The sequence below is a fragment of the Nanorana parkeri genome, unplaced genomic scaffold (genome assembly GCF_000935625.1).
Source record: "Nanorana parkeri isolate BGI_ZX_2015 unplaced genomic scaffold, ASM93562v1 scaffold161, whole genome shotgun sequence".
In the NCBI taxonomy this organism is placed as follows: Eukaryota; Metazoa; Chordata; class Amphibia; order Anura; family Dicroglossidae; genus Nanorana; species Nanorana parkeri.
The window spans coordinates 878,996-902,001 of record NW_017306429.1 but is presented as its reverse complement, the minus strand read 5'-3'; the positions used below and the strand labels follow the sequence as shown (position 1 = coordinate 902,001).

At 44.3% G+C, this 23,006-nt stretch overlaps 1 protein-coding gene across 1 annotated transcript in view; it reads left to right on the top strand.

The window, feature by feature from the left end:
- Window positions 1–441: 441 nt before the first annotated feature.
- The window catches only part of TBCK (TBC1 domain containing kinase), a 194,815-nt gene continuing 172,250 nt past the window's right edge, over window positions 442–23,006 (top strand). Inside the window, exons 1-2 of the mRNA XM_018554476.1 lie at window positions 442–452; window positions 4,335–4,554. Coding sequence (XP_018409978.1) covers window positions 4,362–4,554 — 193 coding nt within the window. The 5' untranslated portion in view covers window positions 442–452; window positions 4,335–4,361. The remainder of the gene's footprint in view (window positions 453–4,334; window positions 4,555–23,006) is intronic.

Genomic DNA, 23,006 nt, shown 5'->3' with positions numbered 1-23,006 from the left:
GGTCTGCTGTGAGGAGGGGGCAGGTTGGCTACAGCTGAAGGTTTGGTGTTGCTTCATGATGCACCAGAGGGCAGGGAGGAAGATCCATGTGCTGGCTCAGAGGCTGCCGGCTGGGACGCATCAGACGTTGCTATGGTGGCCATTGAGGATGAGGCTTGGAAAGCAGAAGAAGGAAGATCTAGACAAGAACAGAGCCAAGACTCTCCTTCACTAGACTCTGCCCTTTTTAGCAGTCTTCTAATCAGATCCTCCATAGCAGAATGTCAAACACAGGAAGGGAGGAGAGGGGGATGGGTCACAGTGACGTAGCTGGTAATCCAGGAACTGAGCACAAAGAAGTATGCTTGCTTGGCTGATGCTGTTCCATCTAACAGGACACAGCTATCTGTCACATCCTGAGACTTATGTGGAAGCATCACGTGCCCTCGAATGCTAATTTAAACAGCTGAGAGGTTAGTAAAAGGAGGTCCGGCATTAAGCTCATGTGGGGGGCTTCTCTAGATGCTCTGTACATTGTACTCATTGATACTGTCACCATTGCAGAATGCAGAGGGAAAGGTTGTAGTGATCACAGGGACATGAACCCATTTTGTAATTCAGGGGTGGCCAACGCTGGCCCTCCAGCTGTGCTTTAACTACGAATCCCAAAATGCCTCTGCGAGTCATACCTGTAACTGTTAGGCTCCATTCACACCTGAGCGGCTGTCCGGATACGCGCGGAGCCGCTCTAAACAGAGAGCACAATAATTTGGCGTTTTCTGCACGTCCGTGGCTATTTAATAACCACAAACGAGCGGCATCCGTGCGGATTGAAAAACATTAGCGTTTTCGTCAAATGCTATATGTCAAGCAGCCTCAGTTTTGCAATGCCTCATGGGACTTGTAGTTCCACAAGGGCTGGATTTGCCCACCCCGGATGTAATCAATATTTGTGGGCAGCTAGTACTGAAAACATTGACAGTATTCACCCCTTGTTGCACATCAAAAAAAGTAACTTTTCAGTGTATAAAGCTGGACATACACTATACAATTAGATTGTACAATCTTTCTGAGATTTACCAAAACTTTTTGTAATGCAAGGGCAAACTTAAACAATTCATTCAATTTGTATCATTTCAGATAGGCCCATGCATAACATAGTTGATAGTAAATCTAAGGGTCACTGTACATGTTACAGCCTGACCATACAATGTCTGAGCAATCAACTTCAGATTGATCAAATTCCTTCATTTACTTCAGAGCCCCTCATTTTACATCAGAGCCCCCCTTTACATTACAAGTCCCTCTTCGCAGCAGGAGTCCTCCTTTACATTAGTTGGTCACTATATTTGCCTGATGAAGATACCATTAACGGTTTCAAAACGTTGCTGTTCACGGAATATACCATGTTTGTTACCATCTAAATCAGGGGTAGCCAAACTCCGGCCCTCCAGCTGTGGTCAAACTACCAACCCCATAAGGCATTGCAAGATTCTCTCAGCCACAGGCATGACACCCAGAGACAGATGCATGATGGAATTGGTAGTTTCAGCACGGCTGGAGGGCCGAAGTTTGGCTACCCCTGATCTAAATAAAAGGCATGCCTATATATTGGACCTTGGTGTGCAGGTGACTACTTATGTATTTGGATTCACGCGGCGCCAGGTCATTCCAGCACATATACAAAACACAAAAATTCCCCAGCCTCAACCTGCCAGCCAGCCTGCAACCAAACAAGTAGCCCTGTCAACAGTATGCGTTAAAATCAGAGGTTTAGTTGCACAAACCTTTGGCCAAAAATATGTAGAAGCCACACTGCCGCGCCAAGGCACCTCTGCAAAGTGTGGTCCTAACTCTATGTATCCGAGTCTCCAAGTGTGAGCATATTAATGAAGTTGATAAATTACATGCAGGTGTACCTGGAGGTAGCCAACTCCTCCTAATATTTGAACGTACTATTGACATTCCAGACTGGAGTGCAATGGGAAGTATGCTATTGTCGCCTTTACATTAGGAGACCCTTTCACATCAGGGGCCCCCCTTTTACATCAAAGTCCCCCCTATACATGAGAGCCCCCCCTTTCATATTAAAGTTACCCCCTTCACATCAGGAGTCCCCTTAAAGGAGAACTATGGGGTCAGGGCTTTTCCCCAAAGTTCTCCTAAGGGTAACGGGAGGACACAAACCAGCGTCCTCCCGTCACCCAAAGCTCAGTATTCCGCGAGCTACAGCTCGCGGTATACTGAGACGGATCCCGACATTACTGTCTGGATCCACTCAGCTGCGTGAGTGACAGCTGGCTCTGCTTATCTAGAGGCAGAGCCAGCTGTACCCTCCCCCGTCCAATCCACCAGTCAGCGCTGGAGGATGAGACAGGGGAGGGGGGGGAATCCCTGCAGGGAGATGATCGAGAAGTGAGCGAGCGACAGTATTTGTTCGCTCACTTCCCGATCTATTGAGCCGACTTGTGACAGTTTCATTGTCACAGGTCGGCTAGAACTATGAGGCTGAGTGATTTTCACTCACCTCTTTGTTCTCCTTTAACATCAGAGGACTGTACATGTACCGAAAAGGCACGACTGTGCAAAAAACTTAGAGGCATCCAGGAAAAAGCCAGAAGGTGCCCCAGGGTGAAACAGCACCCTGATTGAGAAAGGCTGCTCTAGACCAGGGGCTTTTAAATGTTTTATTCTAAGGACCCAAATAAGAAACTTATTACCATGAGGCCCCATTCGCATTTGGGGCAGTCTCGCAAATTGCTCAGTGAAACTTATGTGAACAGTTTGCATCCAAGGGCAATCTTCCACTGGTAAACGCTTAATGCCTATTGATATGTGAATGGCTGCGGGCGATGTCGGCTAAGTCTCAAAAAGCAGCTTATGGGACTGCACCAAATGTGAATAGGGTTAGTGGAACAAGAAGAGAATTATTGCCAATATGTCAGCAAACACAAATAACAATGGCTGTATAACAAATTGCAGTAGCTCTTCATCATTTCTATAAGCTTTACTAAAGCCGAGAGAAATATATTCTTCATTGTCGTTTCTTTTTCATTTTACACTAACATTGGGCTCTCTTTATCTCAGCTTGCCTGTGTAATGACCCCTGCCTCACATGCTCTCTAGTCCCCCCATACAAGTCTGTGCTGCCAGTCATATTGCATAGGGTCTGAAAGGGGTGGTGATGTCAATGGTGGAAATGTGTATTATATTTCATTCCATAAAAAATAGAACTCTGCTATACTTTAACTACATTGTTTATAGGCTACATCTTACATTGTGGTAGTATATGATTTGAAATATAGAGAAAATGTGCTATATAACTTGCCGTTGATTTCTCACTTGGACTAACTAGGCTGTGTTTACTACACAGCCACGTAGCAACCCATCGCAATCACATCAGTGGGTCTACATCTATGGTTTTAAGCCCTGTTTACACCTCCACATTTCAGAATCCACATCAGAACAACTTATGTTACCTGATGAGACTGTTCACATCTATGTTATGCAAAATGAGGCATGCCCATTTTTTGGTGCATTTTCATAAGCTGTATGAAGATGTCTATGGTAACGCATCAAAATGCATGTATACTGCATTTTAAGATGGCTGCTGCAGAATCTGTATGATACAAAAACTCTCATCAGGGAGGTTGGCTGCTTTCTCCTCTTGTATGACTCCTTCCACCATCACTATGAGGAAATAGCATATATAATATAAACAATATAATATAATAATATAAACAATATCATATATCTGAACTGTATACAATACAAATATACCAGTCCTCATTGGTCAAACCAAAAAAGATATGGCACATGAAAATGTGTGTTAACACATCAAAAACACTCTGCAACACATAATGAAAATGCATAAAGCACAGTATAAAGGCAACAAAAGCAGGCACAGATAGATGTGAACGTGGCCTAAGAAACACTGATCCTGCAGTGCAATACTAATAGTGTACTACTCTTACTATACACATGTCCCTGTGGAAACACATTCTGTTGCTACACAGAAATGTGACGTTATTGAAGGGCTCCAATCAAAAATGATATGTCAGTTACAAGTGGGTGAGAGCTCAAACATCCACAATGTAGTTACCTCTGGAGTTCCTAGCTCTGCGTCACATTGCCACTGTGTGTCACCCCTGCTGCTTTCTTCAGTATGTAAAATACATGAAACATACAACACAGAGAGTAACATTACCTTCTATTGGCTGCAGCAATTGGAGGACTTAGGTGACAGCGCCACTGACAAAATATAGTTTTTTGGCCGGAATAACTCTGATAACTGTAAATGTTGTCAATGCTTGTCTTGTTTCTCATTAATACTAATATATTTTGTTTTCCCTTAGCTTTTACATCCTCAGCGATCCTCCATAATGCCTCCACTGAAAGATGCCAAAATAGGAGCCTTCACCTTTTTTGCATCCGCGCTGCCTCATGATGTTTGTGGGAGCAATGGCCTGCCACTCACCCCAAACTCCATCAAAATCCTTGGGCGCTTTCAGATCCTCAAGACCATTGTTCACCCTAGACTCTGCCAGTATGTGGATATTTCTCGGGGTAAACATGGTAAGTTGCAGACCTTTCTTTTTCTGTACTTACTGCCTGCCGTTACACCCTTTGTACTGCACTCCTGCGCATACTGCCTGCCATTATACCCTCCGTACTTCTCTCCCACACATACTGCCTACCGTCATACCCTCCATACTTCTCTTCTGAACATACTACCTGCCATCGTACCCTACATACTTCTCTCATACACATACTGCTTACCGTCATACCCTCCATACTTCTCTTCTGAACATACTGCCTGCCATCGTACCCTCCGTACTTCTCTCCCACACATACTGCCTACCGTCATACCCTCCATACTTCTCTTCTGAACATACTACCTGCCATCGTACCCTACATACTTCTCTCATACACATACTGCTTACCGTCATACCCTCCATACTTCTCTTCTGAACATACTGCCTGCCATCGTACCCTCCGTACTTCTCTCCTACACATACTGCCTACCGTCATACCCTCCATACTTCTCTTCTGAACATACTGCCTGCCATCGTACCCTCCGTACTTCTCTCCTACACATACTGTCCGCTGTCATACCCTCCATACTTCTCTCCTACACATACTGCCTACCGTCTTACCCTTCATACTCCTGCCCTGCACATACTGCCTGCTGTCACACCCTCCATACTTCTCTCCTACACATACTGCCTACCGTCTTACCCTTCATACTCCTCCCCTGCACATACTGCCTGCCGTCACACCCTCCATGCTCCTTTGCTTATACTGCCTGCTATCATAACCGTCACCTTCTTTTCTACATGTACTACTCATCTCCTACATGTACTACTTTCTAAGTCACTAATTTATTATTCAATGTGTTATTTTGGCCTGAATGGACAGATGACTGCACTTTTAGTACATCAAATGCATACAAACAGGAGGAGTGCTCAGTGATGTCTTGCAATATCAAGGGGTTTTATTAAGTGTTCAGTCAGCGTCACATAAATACAATGGCTCATTTCACAGCTTCAATGCTTACTCTTTACTACTGAAGGTAATAAGGTGACCCTAAGGCCCCATTCACACTAAGCAATTTATCACGCGATTTTTGCAGCGATATCGCTCATATTTCCACGCGATATCGCTCTATGTAGCTTCTCCAATCCATTTCAATGATTGCATACAGCCCAACAGGAAAAAGTCGCGCGACACGTCGCTCAATATCGCTAATCGCGAAAATTGCGCGATTTTCATGTCGCTCAGTGTGAATGGGGCCTTAGTGTTTACTCATAAGGTGCTAAATGTGATGTGTGTAGGTTTGTGAAGGTTTGACTCTAGATTCATTCCTATGAAGAGATTGTCCACTTTTGGAAGGCATTATAGATGGCAGCTTCATAGGAATGAATAGAGATTTTAAAAGTAATGATCTTTGAAAGTCTTTAAAGCGTTACAGAGTGCTTTAATTGTTAGAAGTTTTTCATAAAAAGTTTTTTTCACATTTTTTGGAGTGCATGTACTCCAGCAGGGCAGGCTACCTAAAGGTGACAATGGGAGATTATGTCTGCACATACCTTGTGAAAAAAGGTATACTTACCTACGTCCACCACGGAGGTCCCTCACCAGCACCTCTTCCGGGTGTGGGGGCTGCTAATCCAGCACTGCTGATGTAGCTGTGCCAGCCCCTTGTGATGATGTCACCACTGCAGACTCCTCCTCTGGATCAATGTGCATTTTAGCTTAGAAGTTTTGAAGACCCTGCCATTTGACAGCCAATAGGAAATGCTCATGTCATGCAGGCAGTGACATGGACAACCGCAAGGAGGACCCTGCCTCCTGTAAACAGAAGACTCAGGACTAGCGCATCACTTGACCATGGCTTTAGGTGAATAAAAAAGGCATTTTATTAATGCTAGCAATCAGATAGAGAAGTGTGGGAGGTAATATATGTCGTAAAATAGGATGTAAAGTGTTTCTAAACTTTTTTCTTATTTTGGACAGAAAGTAGAGGTTTTTTTTGTTGTTTTTATCTGTTTATTTATTTTTTGTTATGCTGTCTTTGTCCCTGTTAGGAAGGCAGCATGACTAAGTGAGTTGTCACTACAAAAAGAATAGAGGGGGATACTTCCAATGGGGACATTTGTCCTAAGCAGTTGTTTCCCTTACTCCCCATGAAGAAAAAAAAAGCAGAATTTTTATGTTATGTGACAAGTGCTGCAGTGGTCTAAAGATCCTTGAGTTATCACGTTCTATACACAGTTTATGCGACATGAGGACACCAAGGGACATACTAGGAATGCACTGACACCAAATATGTGGGCGAGAACTCGTACCTCCGATACCAGAACTTCCAGTCAGACCTGCCTCCTGGCTTCTTGATTGGCTAGGAAGCTGGCTTCACTTGTTGCTAGGCAGCATGGCTTCCTAACCAATCAGGAAGCCCAGGCGGCACGTAATGGCCCACCTCCTGATTGGTCAGGAAGCCGGGCTGGTTAGGAACAAGTGAAACCGGCTTCCTGATTGGCCAGGCAGGTCATGACGTGCCGCCCAGGTGCCTTAATGGCTAGAAGCTGGCTTCACTTGTTGCTAGCCAGCCTGGCTTCCTGACCAATCAGGAGGTGGGCCATTACGTGCCGCCTGGGCTTCCTGATTGGTTAGGAAGCCATGCTGCCTAGCAACAAGTGAAGCCAGCTTCTAGCCATTAAGGCACCTGGGCGGCACGTCATGACCTGCCTGGCCAATCAGGAAGCCGGTTTCACTTGTTCCTAACCAGCCCGGCTTCCTGACCAATCAGGAAGCCGGATGGCACCTCATGACCCGCCACCCAGCTTCCTGATTGGTCAGAAAGCCAAGCAGCCTTGGGAAGAGAAGCCGGTGTCCTTTCGATAGAACACTGGCTTCCCAGGCAATCAGGAAGCCGGGTGGCGGGTCATGATCAGCCACCCAACTTCCTGATAATAGGGGCACACAGCACAGGTATCGGTACTCGGTATCGGCAAGTACCATAAAAAAAAATGTTGGTACTTGATACCGAAAAAACGGTATCGGTGCATCACTAGGACATAGCGTCACTGCAGTGGAGGAGGAGACAGGCTTCAGGGACTGGAGTAGTAGGCAGCTGGCTCCGCAGTGCTGGGGAGTATAAACCTTTGGGATTTTTTTTTTTTTTTAAGCACCTAAACAAAAACAAGCACTTAACTCTTGCAGTGTGTGTAGCCCCACTGCAAGAGTTAAGAACACCCGGAGTTCTGCTTTATTATTGGGCTGTTTCTGAAGCGGTAGACAAAAATGTCAGGGAACCAGTGGTGCCGCTCTTTACCAGGCTCGCCAGCGGTGGCGCAGGGCAAGGGGTTCCCCTCCTCCTGGCAGGACTCCTGGGGCCGCAGGCATGCATGCGCGAAATGCGTGGCGGGCACGTGGTACACAGGCTGCGCGCGCATGCACGGGGCGCGTGCGTCCCGCACCACTTAGCGTTTTCAGGTGCTAGCCAGGCTGGGGGAGGTTCCCAGCACACACCATCTGCCCCGTCAGCCCTGCTATTGGCTCCTGGTTATGGAAGCTTCCTGGTCACTTCGGAAACCAGGGGGTCGTCCTGGGTTTCCCTGGGTATTTAATCCAGTCAGAGTCTTGGCTTGTTGCTGAGTTATTCTACCTCTTTGGTGTGATCGCCAGCTCCCTGTGTGTAAACCTGTTGCTTCCTGAACCCTTGCCTGAACACCTGTTATCGACCTTTCGGCCTGCCTTCTCGCTTCTGAACCTAGCTGCCTGCCTCGACCCGGACTTGGATCTGACTACGCTTTTGGATTTCCCCTCTGTACCTCGTTTTTGGACTCTTTGTCCATGCCAAGGGGTTCCACTCACGGCCCAGCCATACACCCCTGACAAAAAATGAGCACTGTAGGCAATTATTGGAGACTATTTTTTGCCCACAGAAAGATAACATGGTATTTTATCTTTACACCACAAAAAGTGTGTGAGAGTTGATTGGCTCCCAATTTAGTTTGTATAAAATCACTGCAGTTAAACAAAGAAAACAAGCATGCACAGACACCCAATGTTTTGTTACAAGCTGGTCTGAGTTTATTCCAGCACACTCAAGTTCTTATCTTTTACACATTTTTACATAAATGTACTTTTAGGGAAAAAAGGAAATGAAGTTGCAATTTAGCAGAACATAGGTACAGATGAGACGATTTCAAGAAAGAAAGTAGGAATGTGCGTATGTGATAGAGAGGAGAGGGCAGTTCGTGTCATGTGAAAAAGAATAAAGAAGGTTTGTGTGTAGTGCAAAGCATACAAAATGGTTGGGATCTATATACATTTGTAAAAGGTTTAGAAATGTTAAAATGTCTCTCACTAAGATTTGCAGCTTTTGGAAAATCTCCCTGTGAGTGGTCCCCAATCCATGCAGTAGAGTGGAAGAGCAGAAGTGTTGCATGTGCATTGCTGAGGGAGATCTGAGCAAATTCCAGTAATCTTTCAAAGATGGACATAGCTCAACTAAAGAACAAACGCTACCAACCATCTGGGTCTGGAGTCCACAGTCTTTATACACTATTCACTCCCAAGACAATTCCTGTTTTGGACTACAGCAGACCTGGGGTCTGTCTGTTGTAGAATGAAACAGGAATTGTGTTGGTTATAGATGGGCAGGTATCCCTTTACCCATGGTTCTCGGAGGGAAGACTGCCTGCCTATGGCTAAATTCAAGCAGGAACGCACTTTAGTGTGTAAAGTACGTTCCTTCTGCTGTTTTATAGTGAAACTTCTTTCAAGCAAGATATAGCAACAGCTTGTGGGATCTTTCCTGAAGAAGTTCCAATTTCATTGATATGTAAGAGCATCTTTTACTTTTGGCCATTCTTCGCTTGCCACATACAATTATAGAAGTCAGCCATCAGAGTAATCCAGTAACTGCATACCTTACAAGTAGAGGTGCACCAAAATAGAAATTTAAAAACGGAAACGAAACCGAAATAAACAAATTGTCAGGCCGAAACCGATACCGAAAATCTTTTATTTTAATTTTTTCAAATTTTGTAAATATTTTATTTTTATTTATTTTTTATAAACTTTTAAATTTTTTAAAATATTTTTTTATTCATTTTTTTATTCAATATTTTTATTTTTTACTTCACTTTTAGGGGCTTCGGGGAAATATTAGGGGTCTAAACCCCGAAACCCCTTTTTCTTTATCCCCTGTTATAAATGAACAGCAATCCTATATGAGTGTTCCTGTTCATTCATAACTTGAGAATATAGTATGTTTACTATAACCCCAATTATTAGTGAACAGGAGTGGATATAGATCACTCCCATTCATTCATAATTGAGGATACAGTACACACACCATGTCCTCAATTATCTACAAACACTGAGCGATCACCGATCGCTCAGTGTTTGTAGCCTGCTCTCTTCTCTGACACGCTGTCACAGGAGGCTGAGTGAGCGGTGCGAGAGGAGAGCCCAGCCTCCTGCGACAGCGCTGTCTCCGTCCCCACACCACTCTGCCACACTGTGATAGGCGGCCGAGCGGTGTGGGAGGAGAGACACCGGCCGCTCACAGCGCTCTCCTCACGCAGCGCTCGGCCGGCTGTCACTTTCTCTCCTCCCCGCTGGGACACAGAGCAGCCGATGTATCGGCAGGAAAATTGCACTTTTGGCATTCAGCCAAAAGTGCCATTTTCGGCCGATATATATCGGTGCATCCCTACTTACAAGAATTCCCAGCATACCTGGAAAAAAAAGTTTTGTTTGCTTTGTTGAATGGCAGGGCAGGCATACCAACCCTTATACTAATGCCTTTATGTGCATGTTAGTATTTGTTGTATTTGTGCATTTTAGCGTAGAATGTCATAGAAGTGAGAATTTCCCCATAAAACATGTAAAGTATCCAATCCAGACCATGGAAATATATGACTGTGCTGGGTAGCATCAGGATTTTTCATCAGAAGATGGAGGAAATGCTGAAGGCATCATGTGGAATTTAGTGTATAAAAATGGTGTCACTCTCATACTGGTGCTGGTCTGGTATAGGTATACATTTGTTGTCCTTTTGTTTTTCGTTGTAGTGAGGGATATTTTCAGGCCACATAAAGCAAACGTTTCCACTTCATTACCTTGGAGAGTAATGTATGCTTGTAACCAAGGAATGGGATTCTGTTATAGCAGAACAACTTTCTAATTGCTTTTCCAGATACACAGCCTTTCATCACCTCTGCAACACTGAGAATATGTTATGTTCACTGACAATTGTCTTTATTACAGGCTCAGTCATTCATTATTCCATTTTATTTTATGCTCATTTCCATACTCTGCATGAATCGGAAACCTCACCATGGATTAGTTGAGCTTAGGAAAAGGAACAACACAGTTTCCTTTTTTTTTCCAACTCTGTGTCCTGCCTTTCACTCTGATGTAGATATATGTTCTACTTGGAAGCTGTTTTATTTTCTTACTCAGTGTTTAAAGGGCAGTTGAAACAATGCTTTTATTATGTGGTAACTATAGTAACTAATGTAGAAAATACTACATTTTAGGTAATGAGCATTGAATAACGTTTGTTATATCTATCGATTTTATGCGTATAAGTGTTTTTAAAAAGTAATGTTCTCTATTTACATAACAGTTTGTGGGTATAAAGGCTGTAGAATGGCTACACAGTTCCCTACCGTACTGAATCACATCAAAGACCCATAGTCAAGGACCTTTTCTGTACAATATAAATCCTGGGACTGCGGTTGTTCCTGGATTTAGAGTGCAAACACCAGAACTACAACTGCTCTCTTTGGTTCCTGTAAACGACAATAGTCATAGATACTATAGAAAGTCCACCTTCTTATATATTGCATGAAGTATGAGCAGGGCTGAATTTACTCTCTTTGCTGCCCCAATGCCAGGCTTTCGCAATGTGCCCCCCTGTATGCAGGATGCAAACAAACGATCACTTGTACAAAACAAACGCGTCTTCCCCACTGTACATTTAGCTTTGCCTGCCCAAAGCAGGGCTAAATGTAGAAAACAACTACCCACCCGGCGCCCGAAACTGCATGTCCTGGGCGTCGGGCGATAGGAATTCCAAGCCTTGGTTGGCCTTGTGGGAAATCTGGCCCTGAGTATGAGGTATGTTAATGGACAAATGTAGTGTCAAAGCAATGGCACCTGTGTCGCTGAGGCAATCAAAAACAAACTTCACTAGCCGCTTAGGTTTTCTGAAAGGTTGTGAATCCCTGTATTATACCTAAGGTAGTTTCTTCCTTCTAGTCAGATTTAGTGTAATCACATCTCTGGTAATAAAAAAAAAAAATCTAATTCAATTTGTACCTGTACTGAACTTAAGGAATTTAAACTGTGCATAGGATGTACATGCATTGAGTCAGAGGTGCTTGCTCAGATCTACAGTAATCATCTAGTGAGTCGTGGCAGCATCATACTCCAAGATGCTCTAGTAGGTAAATATCAGTTTATCTCAGAAGCTGACACTTTTGTCTCCCAGAGCACCTATTTGTTTATTTCTTTGTTTGATTATTAAAGTGATGGTTAGCTTAATTGATCAATATTGAAGTGCAGAAAGGGATGGGCCAAAGCATAGACCTCCGAGCTAAAGCTAGTGTCTATATAGAAAAGAATGGTCCCGGGACCAGCTGGAAGATAAAAATGTCACCAGTGTGGGTGGAGTTCCCACCACTTTTCCTCTAGCACTAAAACACAAATAGTACGGACAGCGCTCTCGGATTGAACCTAGAGAGGTGGATTGTGTGGCCCTAGATAGCATGCAGCCCTGAGAACCAGGAGGAGTACCTGTAAATGTGAAAACCAAAGAGAGAAACAAGAGGGCGCAAAACTAGGTTAGCTGACTGCCTGGACCAAACATATCAGGGAAGGTGACAGGAACAATAAATATATATGTATAATGTACCTACTTATGTGGGTCTTGGAAGCAGATGTGAACCGGCCTGTGAGGAGGATCAGGATGTCCAGAATGAAGTTTGAATGGCGGTTGATATGTTGCCAGAGGCTGCTCGTCTCAAGGGGGAGAGAGAAAGGGAGAGGAGGAAGGTGGACAGGGGGCAGGGGTCCGTCACCTGCCCCCTGTCCATCTTTCTCCTCTCCCTTTCTCTCTCCCCCTTGGGACGAGCAGCCTCAGGCAACATATCAGCCGCCATTCAACATACATTCTGGACATCCTGATCCTCCTCACAGGTCCGTTCACATCTGGTTCCCAGACCCACATAAGTAAGTACATTAAACCTATATGTTTATTGTTCCTCTCACCTTCCCTGATATGTTCGGTCCAGCTGACCTAGTTTTGCACCCTCTTGTTTCTCTCTTTGGTTTCCTCTAGCACTGTGGACTAGGTCCCGTTTGTGGAAGGGGTGCTGAAGTCTAGCTACACCTGTAAATAAGGGAAGTAACAAGTTAACCTAAACTGTGTGGAAAATCTGTATTTGGGTGCATTAGATAGTGGTATATTTTAGTATATTTGAAGAAGCTCTACCGGGTCCAAGTACTTAAAAAGTGAGACATGTTGTCCTGACTAATGTTGATTCACTTGGGAGATCCATTCTTGTATTGCAGAGTGGAGGGGATTTTCAGTGACGTGGCACTAAAGATTTTGTGGCATTAAATAGTTGAACTACCAAAGAGCATCTGTATTGTGTTTTAGTCATGTTCGTGGGATAAAGCAGGTTAGAAGCAGGTTGGAAGGGAAAGTTGATGTCAGTGATCTCCGTAATAAGGTGGTGGACTGTCGACCAGACAGAATCAAGAGGCAGTGCCACTATATATGTAGAAGTGAGTTTGTTTCACTAGGCAACCACAAAAGTGCTACAAATCCACCAAAGTCCACTACCATCCAGATTTCAGTTTGCAATTCATCTTATGGGTGTTAACATTGATAGACCCCTCAAAAGAAAGGAGTTTCTTACATTCGCATTGTGATACGATGTGTTGCGATTAAATGTATGTCTACATTATTTTATCGCAACACACACCAACGCAGCGCACAAACGACACTGCAGATCATACCACACCACAGATTTTTAGCATAAGTTGCTTACATTTTTTACCATTTGGCAAAAAGGCACAATTTAAAATGTATCTATCTATTTGTTATTTATCAGTTTTATCTTTTAGATTTAGTCAGAATCTTGTAAATATTTCTTTTTGTGTGCACTGATACTGATTTTAGTGTGATTTAATTGTGTATTTTTCTCGGTTTAATATTGATTTGTGCAAACGCCCCATGGAAAAGCTGCAGGTGGGGATACAGGGATGATTGACATCCCTTGCCAATCCCTGATGGAAGCTGCTGTACTCACGGTGTGGAGGACGGGAAGGGGTGTGCCAGCTGTATTCTGACTATAGGCATGCTGTGCATTGACATGGCATCCTGTATCTCCTATGTCAGAAGATGACATGCACACTGACTACGCTAGGACAGATCTACACTGCCTGGGAAAAAAAAAAGTCACACACTCTAATAATTCTTTGGAATGCTCTAACTTTGATTAAGGCACATATTTGCTGTGGCATCATTTCGATAAGCTTATGCAATGTCACAACATTTATTTCTGTCCAGAGATGCATTCATTTTTCACCAAGATCTTGTGGTGATGATGGGACTGCATGAAGTCTTCTTCAGCACATCCCAAAGATTCTCAATGGGGTTAAGGTCTGAACTCTGTGGTGACCAATTCATGTGTGAAAATTGTCTCATGCTCTCTGAGCCACTCTTTCACAATTTGAGCCCGATGAATCCTGGCATTCTCATCTTAAAACATGCCCAATGTGCCAAAAAAATCAATTGATGGATAAACCTGGTCATTCAATATATTCAGGTAGACAGCTGACCTCAGCTGAACCTCCTAATTATCCAATGGAAGGCATATTTGTTTAGTTAAAGCCAGGTAGTAACTTTTTTTCGCCAGGCAGTGTATTTCCATGCCAAGCAGGAAGGGGCAGTTTCCTGACTGGCTGGATCACCAGGTATTTTGTGACTGTAGAAATTCCCTTAGAGGATGAAGATATTGCTTATAGATTCAAGAGGGATAAGTGAATTCATAACTAACTTTTCAAACTAAATGTTAAAGGAGAACTATGGGGTTCTATCTTTTTTTTTTTATGAATGCATTCCTTAGGCTAAATAAGTAAATAATGTAATTTACTGTAATTAGCCAAAATGCACAGGAAGGCTGTAAAACCTTATTTTAGGTGGTGGGCGGGGCTAAGCGCCGCACTGAGAAGACATCCCGACGTATCTGACGGGATCCTCCCCACTGATGATTGACAGTGATTCTTATATTCGTGGACGCGTTGCATTCATAAAAAATGCATTCATAAAAAAAAGATGGAACCCCATAGTTTTCCTTTAACATACACTTTAACACACCTAGACAAAAGCATTTTCGCGCGTAGAAACGTACATCTTTGCGTGTTTTTGTGCGGTAAAATGCACAAACATTAAGTCATGCGTTTTTTTGAGCAGATTGTGACACAATAATGTAAATGGTCAAAACGCGTGCAAAAGCAAACGCGCGTTTCCTATTGTGACAAAACACTCAGGTGTGAATAGGGGGCCATAAAAATGAATGGTTTTTTTTGTAAAGCATTTTGTGGCGCTTATTCAGCTGCAACAATACGCTTAGTGTGAACCAGGGACGTGCGGTCAGGGGAGGCAGGTGAGGCAGAGCCTCACCTATTATTATGAAGAAAAAAAGGTATCAGCTTCAAGTGTGAAGCTGCAGCTTTTTCTTCAGTCAGTGTGGCTTGTTACTGGTTACATAGCAGGGAAAGCCTCCCCAAGGTGTAGCATGTCATGGACGGAGCGCCGCCTGTTAATTACAGGCAGCGCTGCATGCGGCTTTTGACAGGTAGTTAGGTTACACAGCAGCAGGCTTCCCAACTGCTTGTGTAACCTAACTTGGTGAGGCAAGAGCTGTCACAGTCTCTACTCTGTGTGAGAGGTGTGAGCTCTGTGGATGGCTTGGACCAATGGCAAAGCGCCATTGGTCCATGAGCTTCTCTGTGGCCGGGTGGAGCTTCGGCAGGCTAGGGATGCCTCACCCAGCACAGAAGGCACAGCAAGTCACTTGTGTGAACCAGGCCTAAGTGGCCACAAAATACGTACCTCACTAAAATGCCAAAAAGTTTTCATATTTTACCTTTTTTGTTTAAGCTCATTGGTTGCTTAGCACCTGAGATTTCCATATCCCTCTGAGAAATGCCTTTGTGCTTTCTTCTAAAAAAAAAAAAAAAAAGGTAGTAAACTTTTGTCCCACAAAAAGAGAGGAATTAAATGTATGTACACCAATGCTAGAAGTCCAGCAAATAAATTAGAAGAGCTTGAAACTAGGCTAATCGAAGAGGACTTTGATATAGTGGGTATAGCAAAAACCTGGCTGGACAGCACGCATGACTGGGCTACTAATATAGAGGGGTATAACCTGTTCAGGAGGGACAGAGGTGGGAGAAGGGGGGGTTTGCATTCACGTTGGAGTACGCGGTCCAGTTCTGGTCACCAGTACTAAGAAAAGATGTCCTTGAGCTGGAAAGAGTCCAGCGGAGGCAACTAAACTAATTAGGGGTATGGGGGACCAAAACTTTGAGACAAGGCTACTAAATTTAAACATGTTCACATTGGAGTTAAGGAGATTAAGGGGGGATATGATTTCCATGTACAAGATGTTCAATGGTGGCAGCAACATTAGCGATAAACTATTTAAAATGAACTCTATTACAAAGACCAGAGGCCACCACCTAAAATTGGTGGGAAAAAAATTCCAGCACAAGGGGCGAAGGGGGTTCTTCACAGTTAGAGCGGTTAGAGTCTGGAACTCACTGCCACAGGCAGTGATTTCAGCTAATAGTGTAGAATTGTTCAAGAAACTTTTGGACGATTTCCTAAGGGACCGTAATATACAGGGGTACAGGTACTCCTAAGAATGAGATCCTATAGGTTGGACTTGATGGACTAATGTCTTTATTCAACCTCAAATACTATGTAACTATGTACTATATTGTGTATATTTTTTATTACTGAGTTATAGTCAAAACATTTTTGGTGTAGAGTGTATTTACTATTTCTGTTCCTCTTATGTGAATAAAATATCTTATATTTATGCAGTCATTGTTTCCAGCCTACCATTATGTCACCTACTCTATAATGTTATCACAATCTGCAGCATTCAGCCTTTGCACTTTTCGTGCATGTGCTGTGTTCCTGCATTTCAAGAGCTTAAAGTTATGAACTGTTTAAAGGTAATAATAGGGACAGCGGATTGTTCCCTTATCCCAGTCATAAATACTATTTAGTGCAGATGTACAATGTTTTCAGGTCTCAACAATTGCTTTGCTCCGATTTAAATCTTTCTTTCTGACATGCTGGCTAAAAGAAGAGCCAAAAGAGAGCTTAATGCATGTAACATAGCAACTACACTATAATATGTGAAATCATGGCCATTGCACGTTTCTCAGGTTGAACATGGCTTTTAGATATTGTGTTATTACAGAATATTAGTAGAATCTCAGACACTGACAAAAATCTGGTTTTAAGCAGAATTTAGGCATTCAATATGTTATTGTAATTTTTGGTTGTTACATATTTATGGAAGGTTGAATTATTTACAAAAGCTTGGCAAAAGTTTAAATAACTGCAGCTGTTTTTCGTCAAGTTACATGTCTTTGCTTTGTAGTAATTGTCTTTACTCCAGCCTTTACTAATGCAGATATCTCTGGTAACAGGGCCGTCTCTATAACTAGGCAGCCTGAGGTGGTTTCCTCAGGAGATCTCATTGGGTCATGTGCACACTTGCCCCCCCCTTTCCTGCCATAGCATCCTAGGTTGCTAAGAGCTATTAGCAACCTGTGACACTCTGGCTGGTGTTCCTCTCAGTTTGTGGCAACCAGTGATGTCACTGGTTGCCAGGAGCTGATCGGAACAATCTGGCTGGCATCCCATCCAGCTCCTGGCAACAAGTGACGTCAGTAAGCTGGGCAGGACGCCAGAGGTAACAGCGCCGACCAACCCCCACTCCAGGTCTTGTGAACCACAGCACCCCCCCTTCTCGCGTACCATGAGCACCCCAACCAACCAACCCAACCACCTCAGATTATGGGGGGTCTAGGGACACCCCTGGCTGCTACATTGATGACTTTAATATAATTGCATGCAAAAAGCAGCTTTTTAGCTTTATAGTGTACATAGGCCCCCAACCATATATTTTCCTTTTGTTTTTGTTTTTTGTATAGTATCTTATAGGTGATAGAGAGACCGTGACGCGTAGGTGTGGTCGACCCCAGTAGTGACTCAAAGGGCAAGAAATGCGAGCGTGGTCGGAGAGTCTTACCAAGAGCCTGAAGGAAATGTTGCAGTTGCCTATGTTTCCAGTAGTCCATTGGGTGTGTGCCCCATTCATCCCGTAGGGACTGAAGGGGGCGCAGTGCCGATCCTTGTAGCACATCCTCCATGCGTAAGCAATCTGAGTCTGTCCAGGATAAGAAGAGCGGGTCAGATTTTCCCGGGGGGAAGTAGTCTGAGCCTGTCAGAGGTAATAATACTGAGTTGTATGGCCATCCCTGTTGTTTGTGCAAGCGATCCCAGGTTGCCAGTGTGGCTGTGGTGAGTGGGGAGGTCATAGGGGACAAGTTCCTCTCTGAAGGTGGTGTCCATATACAAGTGGATAGTTTGGTGGTACTTAAGTCACATTCTAACTGCACCCATCCCTTTTGTGGGGAATGGTACGTCCAGTCCACCAGCCTAGCCAGTTGCGCCGCCTTATGATATCATTTAAAATCCGGGACATTTAGGCCCCATTTAGTTTTGTGTCTGGTCAGAACAGAGTATGCTATTCTAGGTCTCCTTCGCTGCCACAGGTATTTCGAAATAAGAGAGCGGAGTGTGTCGAGGTAAGTAATTGGTAGGTTAATAGGTAGCATCTGGAAACAGAATAGAACTTTGGCCAATATCATCATTTTAAGAGTATTCAATCGGCCCAACCAGGACATGGAGCGTATGGAATAGGTGGTTAAATCTAATTTCACTGAGTTGAGCAATGGGATATAGTTCAGCGTGTACAAATCTGGGATGCTAGGAGTGAGGTAAATTCCTAGGGAGCGCATGCTGTCCCATCGCCACAGGAAAGGGAAGTGGGGTATTAGGCTATCACGGTCTTTTTCTTAGAGCCTATGGCCACCAAAGTGCCCCGAATCACTGATTTGTGTGCTTCCCATAGTATCGCTGGGGATATCGAATCCTTGTCGTTCGTTTGAAAATATGCGCTGAGGTTGGCAGCTACTGCTGCTTCAATAAGCGGATTGTATATGCGGGAGGGAGCATTAGCCATAGCCAGTTGTATAGAAACTGGTGCGTGGTCTGACAGGGTCATGGGGAGGATGTCGGCAGATTGGACTGTTTCAAGGAGAAAATGGTCTAGGAAGAGCATATCCAACCTTGCATAAGAGTTATGCACGGAAGAATAGTCGGAGTAGTCCCTTTCTCTCGGATGGAGCATTCTCCACACATCCACTAGTTGTAAGCTGTGCAGTGTTCTGCGTACTGTATTCAGATGGGATTTGGGATTACGTGCCATTCCGGTGGAAGTATCTATGGAGGGGTCCATACAGAAGTTGAAGTCCCCAGAGACTATCAAATGACCCGTGTGGAAATTCCGCAATTTGCCTAGTAGTTTCCTGAAGTAGGGTGCAGGAGAGGAGTTCGGACAGTAAACATTCGCCAGAGTGTATGTAACCCCATATAGTTCAACCTGGAGAAATAAAAACCGACCTTCTGGGTCTACCAGTCTGTTTATGATTGAAAAGGGGACATCCCTTCCAAATCCTATGGCTACTCCCTTACCCCTTATGGTAGGGGACGTGCAATGGTACTAAACCTGAGTCGCAACGTGCGACCAGCCTGAGGAACCGATGAGAGGGAGTATAACCCTGAGGCTGTGTGTCCGCAACTTCCGGGTTATCTGACCCACCCGATCCAGGAGTGTTCAGCAGATAACCAAAGGCAGTTCAAAGCCATTGGCGATGTAGGGGCTGAAGCGGGAGACATGGGGGTCAAATAACCATAGCCATGTAGGTGCAATGGTGACATCCTCTAGGTGCAGAAAAAACAAAAGAGAAGAAAAGAAAAAGGAAAACAACAATGAGTGTTAAGCCTCACTGGCCGTATAACCTGTCGGCGTGCCAAGTAGCCGGTGCAAATCACGGGGTATCTGCTTGAGCAGGGTGTGCTACCGATCGCCTCCTGGAGGCTCTGCGAGGTTTAGGTGATGGCTGCTGCCAGTGCGAGGCGGGCAGCGGAACCCATCCAGGTGTCGGGTCGGCCCAACCAGGGAGAGCTGGAGGTGTGATACCCAATTTCTCACAAAAACCTGGTAGGTCTTCAGGGAATCGTAGGACTGCGGAATTTCGGATTTTAACGAATGCTCGAGGCGGGAGAACATCTCGGCCAGGTCCGACTTATTCGGTAGAGTTTTGGCCAGTGTCGCTACGGACATCTCCGAACCCTGGTCGGAGTCTTGTGAGGCCGACAAAAAGGCCGGGGAAGGGGATCTATCTGCTGGGGGGATTCTGGAAGGTGGTAAGGTCTCACCTATGCCGCGTCCTCTGGAGGAGCGTCCCGCCGCCTGGTCAGGTGAGGAGGCCGTCTGAGTCCACATGCGCTTGAGGGTGCCCTTGCTCGATTGTTTAGCCGGGTCTTTGCGGCGTGGTGTTCTGCCCATGATCTGCCGGGATGGACGAGAGAGGTTGTCGAGTGTGATCCGGTCGTAAAAAGTGGTATTTAGTCGAGATTGCTCGGGGAGGGAGACGGAGCTGAAGCTAGGCACGTCTGCTCGGTTCCATGCGCAAACCACGCCCCCCATATTTTCTTTTTGTTCTGTTAATTACATCATTGACAGCGTGTTGTTTATATCTGTTCGATAGGTGTAGCCCAAAAAAATTATTGATCCTGCCAGAAATCCAGTGAGCTTGTAACTTCTTGTTCACTTTGCCTCTGTTGCACTGAAATCCCAAGCGCTGTTATCAGTCCTGGTCAGTTCTATTCTCTGTTAAGATGAGGGGGAGAGGGCTGTTATAGAGGACTATTCTATAGTCCAGAGCAGCTTGGCATAACAATGCTGTTCCTCAGTAGATAGAGTAAAGGGAATGAGCGTTGTCACGCTTAGGAGTGTGTTACAGGTAAGATCACCTGGTAAATATAAAGGGAAATAAATAAGTCTGAAAAATGGAATGCAGCCACCACATCTAGGGATTGGTAAACTGGAATATATTACATTTTATTAATGGGGTTAGATACACTTTAAATTTGGGCCTGTGGGTTGTGTGCGTCATAAAGGGTGATGTGACAGAACTTGGTCTTCTGAGCTAAAGGCTTCAATTGAATACTGAGCACAGGGAGGTCAAAGAGCTGGGCAAAATAAATCAAGGTAGGTGATTTGCTTTAGAGTGACACCAAACTCAGGAGTTAAATCTTAAACATGCATTCGAGTACCTTAAAGGAGAACTATGGGGTGAGTGAATTACACACATTCACATAATTAGTGCCAAAGTGTGACATTGAATCCGTCACACGTCGGCTCTATGGATCGGGAAGTGAGCGAAAACATACTGCTGCTCGCTCACTTCCCGATCATCTACCTGCAGAGAGCGGTGACTGTCAGTCACTTCTCCCCGCAGGGATTCCCCCCTCTCCGATCCTCTAGCGCTGACTGGAAGGACAGACGGGGAGGGGGCGGTGCATAGCTGGCTCTGTCTCTGGCTAGGCAGAGCCCACTGTCAATCAGCAAGCGGGGTGGATCTCGGCAGTACTGTCGGGTTCCGTCCCAGGCTGCGGCGCTCTCAGCATATAGCAGGCAATAGCTCGCTATATACTAAGCTTTGGGTCACAGGACGACGTTAGTATATGTCCTCCTATGACCCTAAAGAGAACTTGCAGCTTATTTGTGTATCCTCAAATCATCTCTGAATTGGTGCTGACACTGGCCAACCTTCTGGAGGGTGGCTACTTTACAAAACATACAGGGACCATGGGGAACAGAAGTAGCCACCCTCCAGAAGGAAGCACAGTGTCAGCATGAATTCAGAGATGATTTGAGGATACACATCCAAGTGATTCACAAATAAGATACAATTTTGTTGATCATTAAAGTGACATTAAACCTTTTTTTTTTTTAAATTATTATTATTTGAAGACATGGCAGCACCCCTGTGGTATTCAGATCTTCTGTTTTTTTTTTTTGTTAATCTTTCAAATCCTCGTTCTCTAGTGCTCCCCGCAGCGATTTCCCTCCGCCCTTGCAGCTAGCTGCTGCTATGGAGGCACCCGTGCGTGCTTGTTCCCAGTCGTGGCTGTGTGCGTCTATAGACATAAATACAGCCGGCCGGCCACTCTCCTCCTCTCCACCCAATAGGTTGATTGACAGCAGAAGGAGCCTTTGACCCCTCTGCCTTCAATCTCCTCCCCCCCACACATCAATTATATGGCTGACCTGAAAAAACTACAGTGGGTTCTACGTTTCTGCTTCTTGTCAAGGCAGATAGTGACCACTTTCCCCCTGACAGACTGGAGGTTTGTTACTACCATAAACCAACATTTCAAACAGAATTACCGATTAAAACCCTCACTTAGCTTCTCTTAGTGTAAACTGAATTGGAAAGTGAAACGCTCTGGCTGGTTTCGTTATCCTGGATGGAATGGTATGACCTCTTTCTATTTATTCCAGAGGGCTGAAACAAGTAACTAAAAATATGGCCTGGCACATTTTCTGCCAATTTCCATTGTAAAATCTGTATTCAAGGATCAAATATGAACGTCCGTTTTTTTTGTAGAAGGATATGCTCTTTTGTAAATGAGCTTTAACAAGACAGTGTCACTTGTAGACCTCATAACATGTCATAAATAACACATGGGTTTGTACAGGTTATAAAAATTGCTTTTACTTTAAAGTCGTAAAAATATGTGCTGAGAAACTGTCAAAGTTTTCTAGGGCAAGTGGGACCTTTTAAACATTACCGTGCCTGGGCCATTTCATAGAATTGTCAGGCTGTAGACCGAACATATTGGCCAAAGCTGATGTGAGTTCCTCCTCTCTGGGAGACAAATCCGATAGAATACATCCTGTAAAATGTTTAATTGAAGCATATATTTTCCAGATCCAACCAACACCACATGACTAGCCTACACTTCTTCTTTTTTTTTTCTGAAGCATCACAGAAACACAGTATCTGAAGACTTTGTTTTTCACTGTGCTAGAACCTATGCCTATTTAGTATGGGGACAAAACAAAAAATTAAAAAGGTTAAACCATTTTTTTCCAGTTTCGGCCTGACATTTTCTTTCTTTTCAGTTCCGATCTCAAAATGTCATTTCAGTTCACTTCTACTTTTTAATCACCTAAATCCACAGTCATATGATGTTCCAATCTTGATTCTTCAAAAGAGCTAGGGTCCTCTTTTGGGTGCCCACATCATTGCCTGCTAATGTGAACACTTTTTAGTGGCGG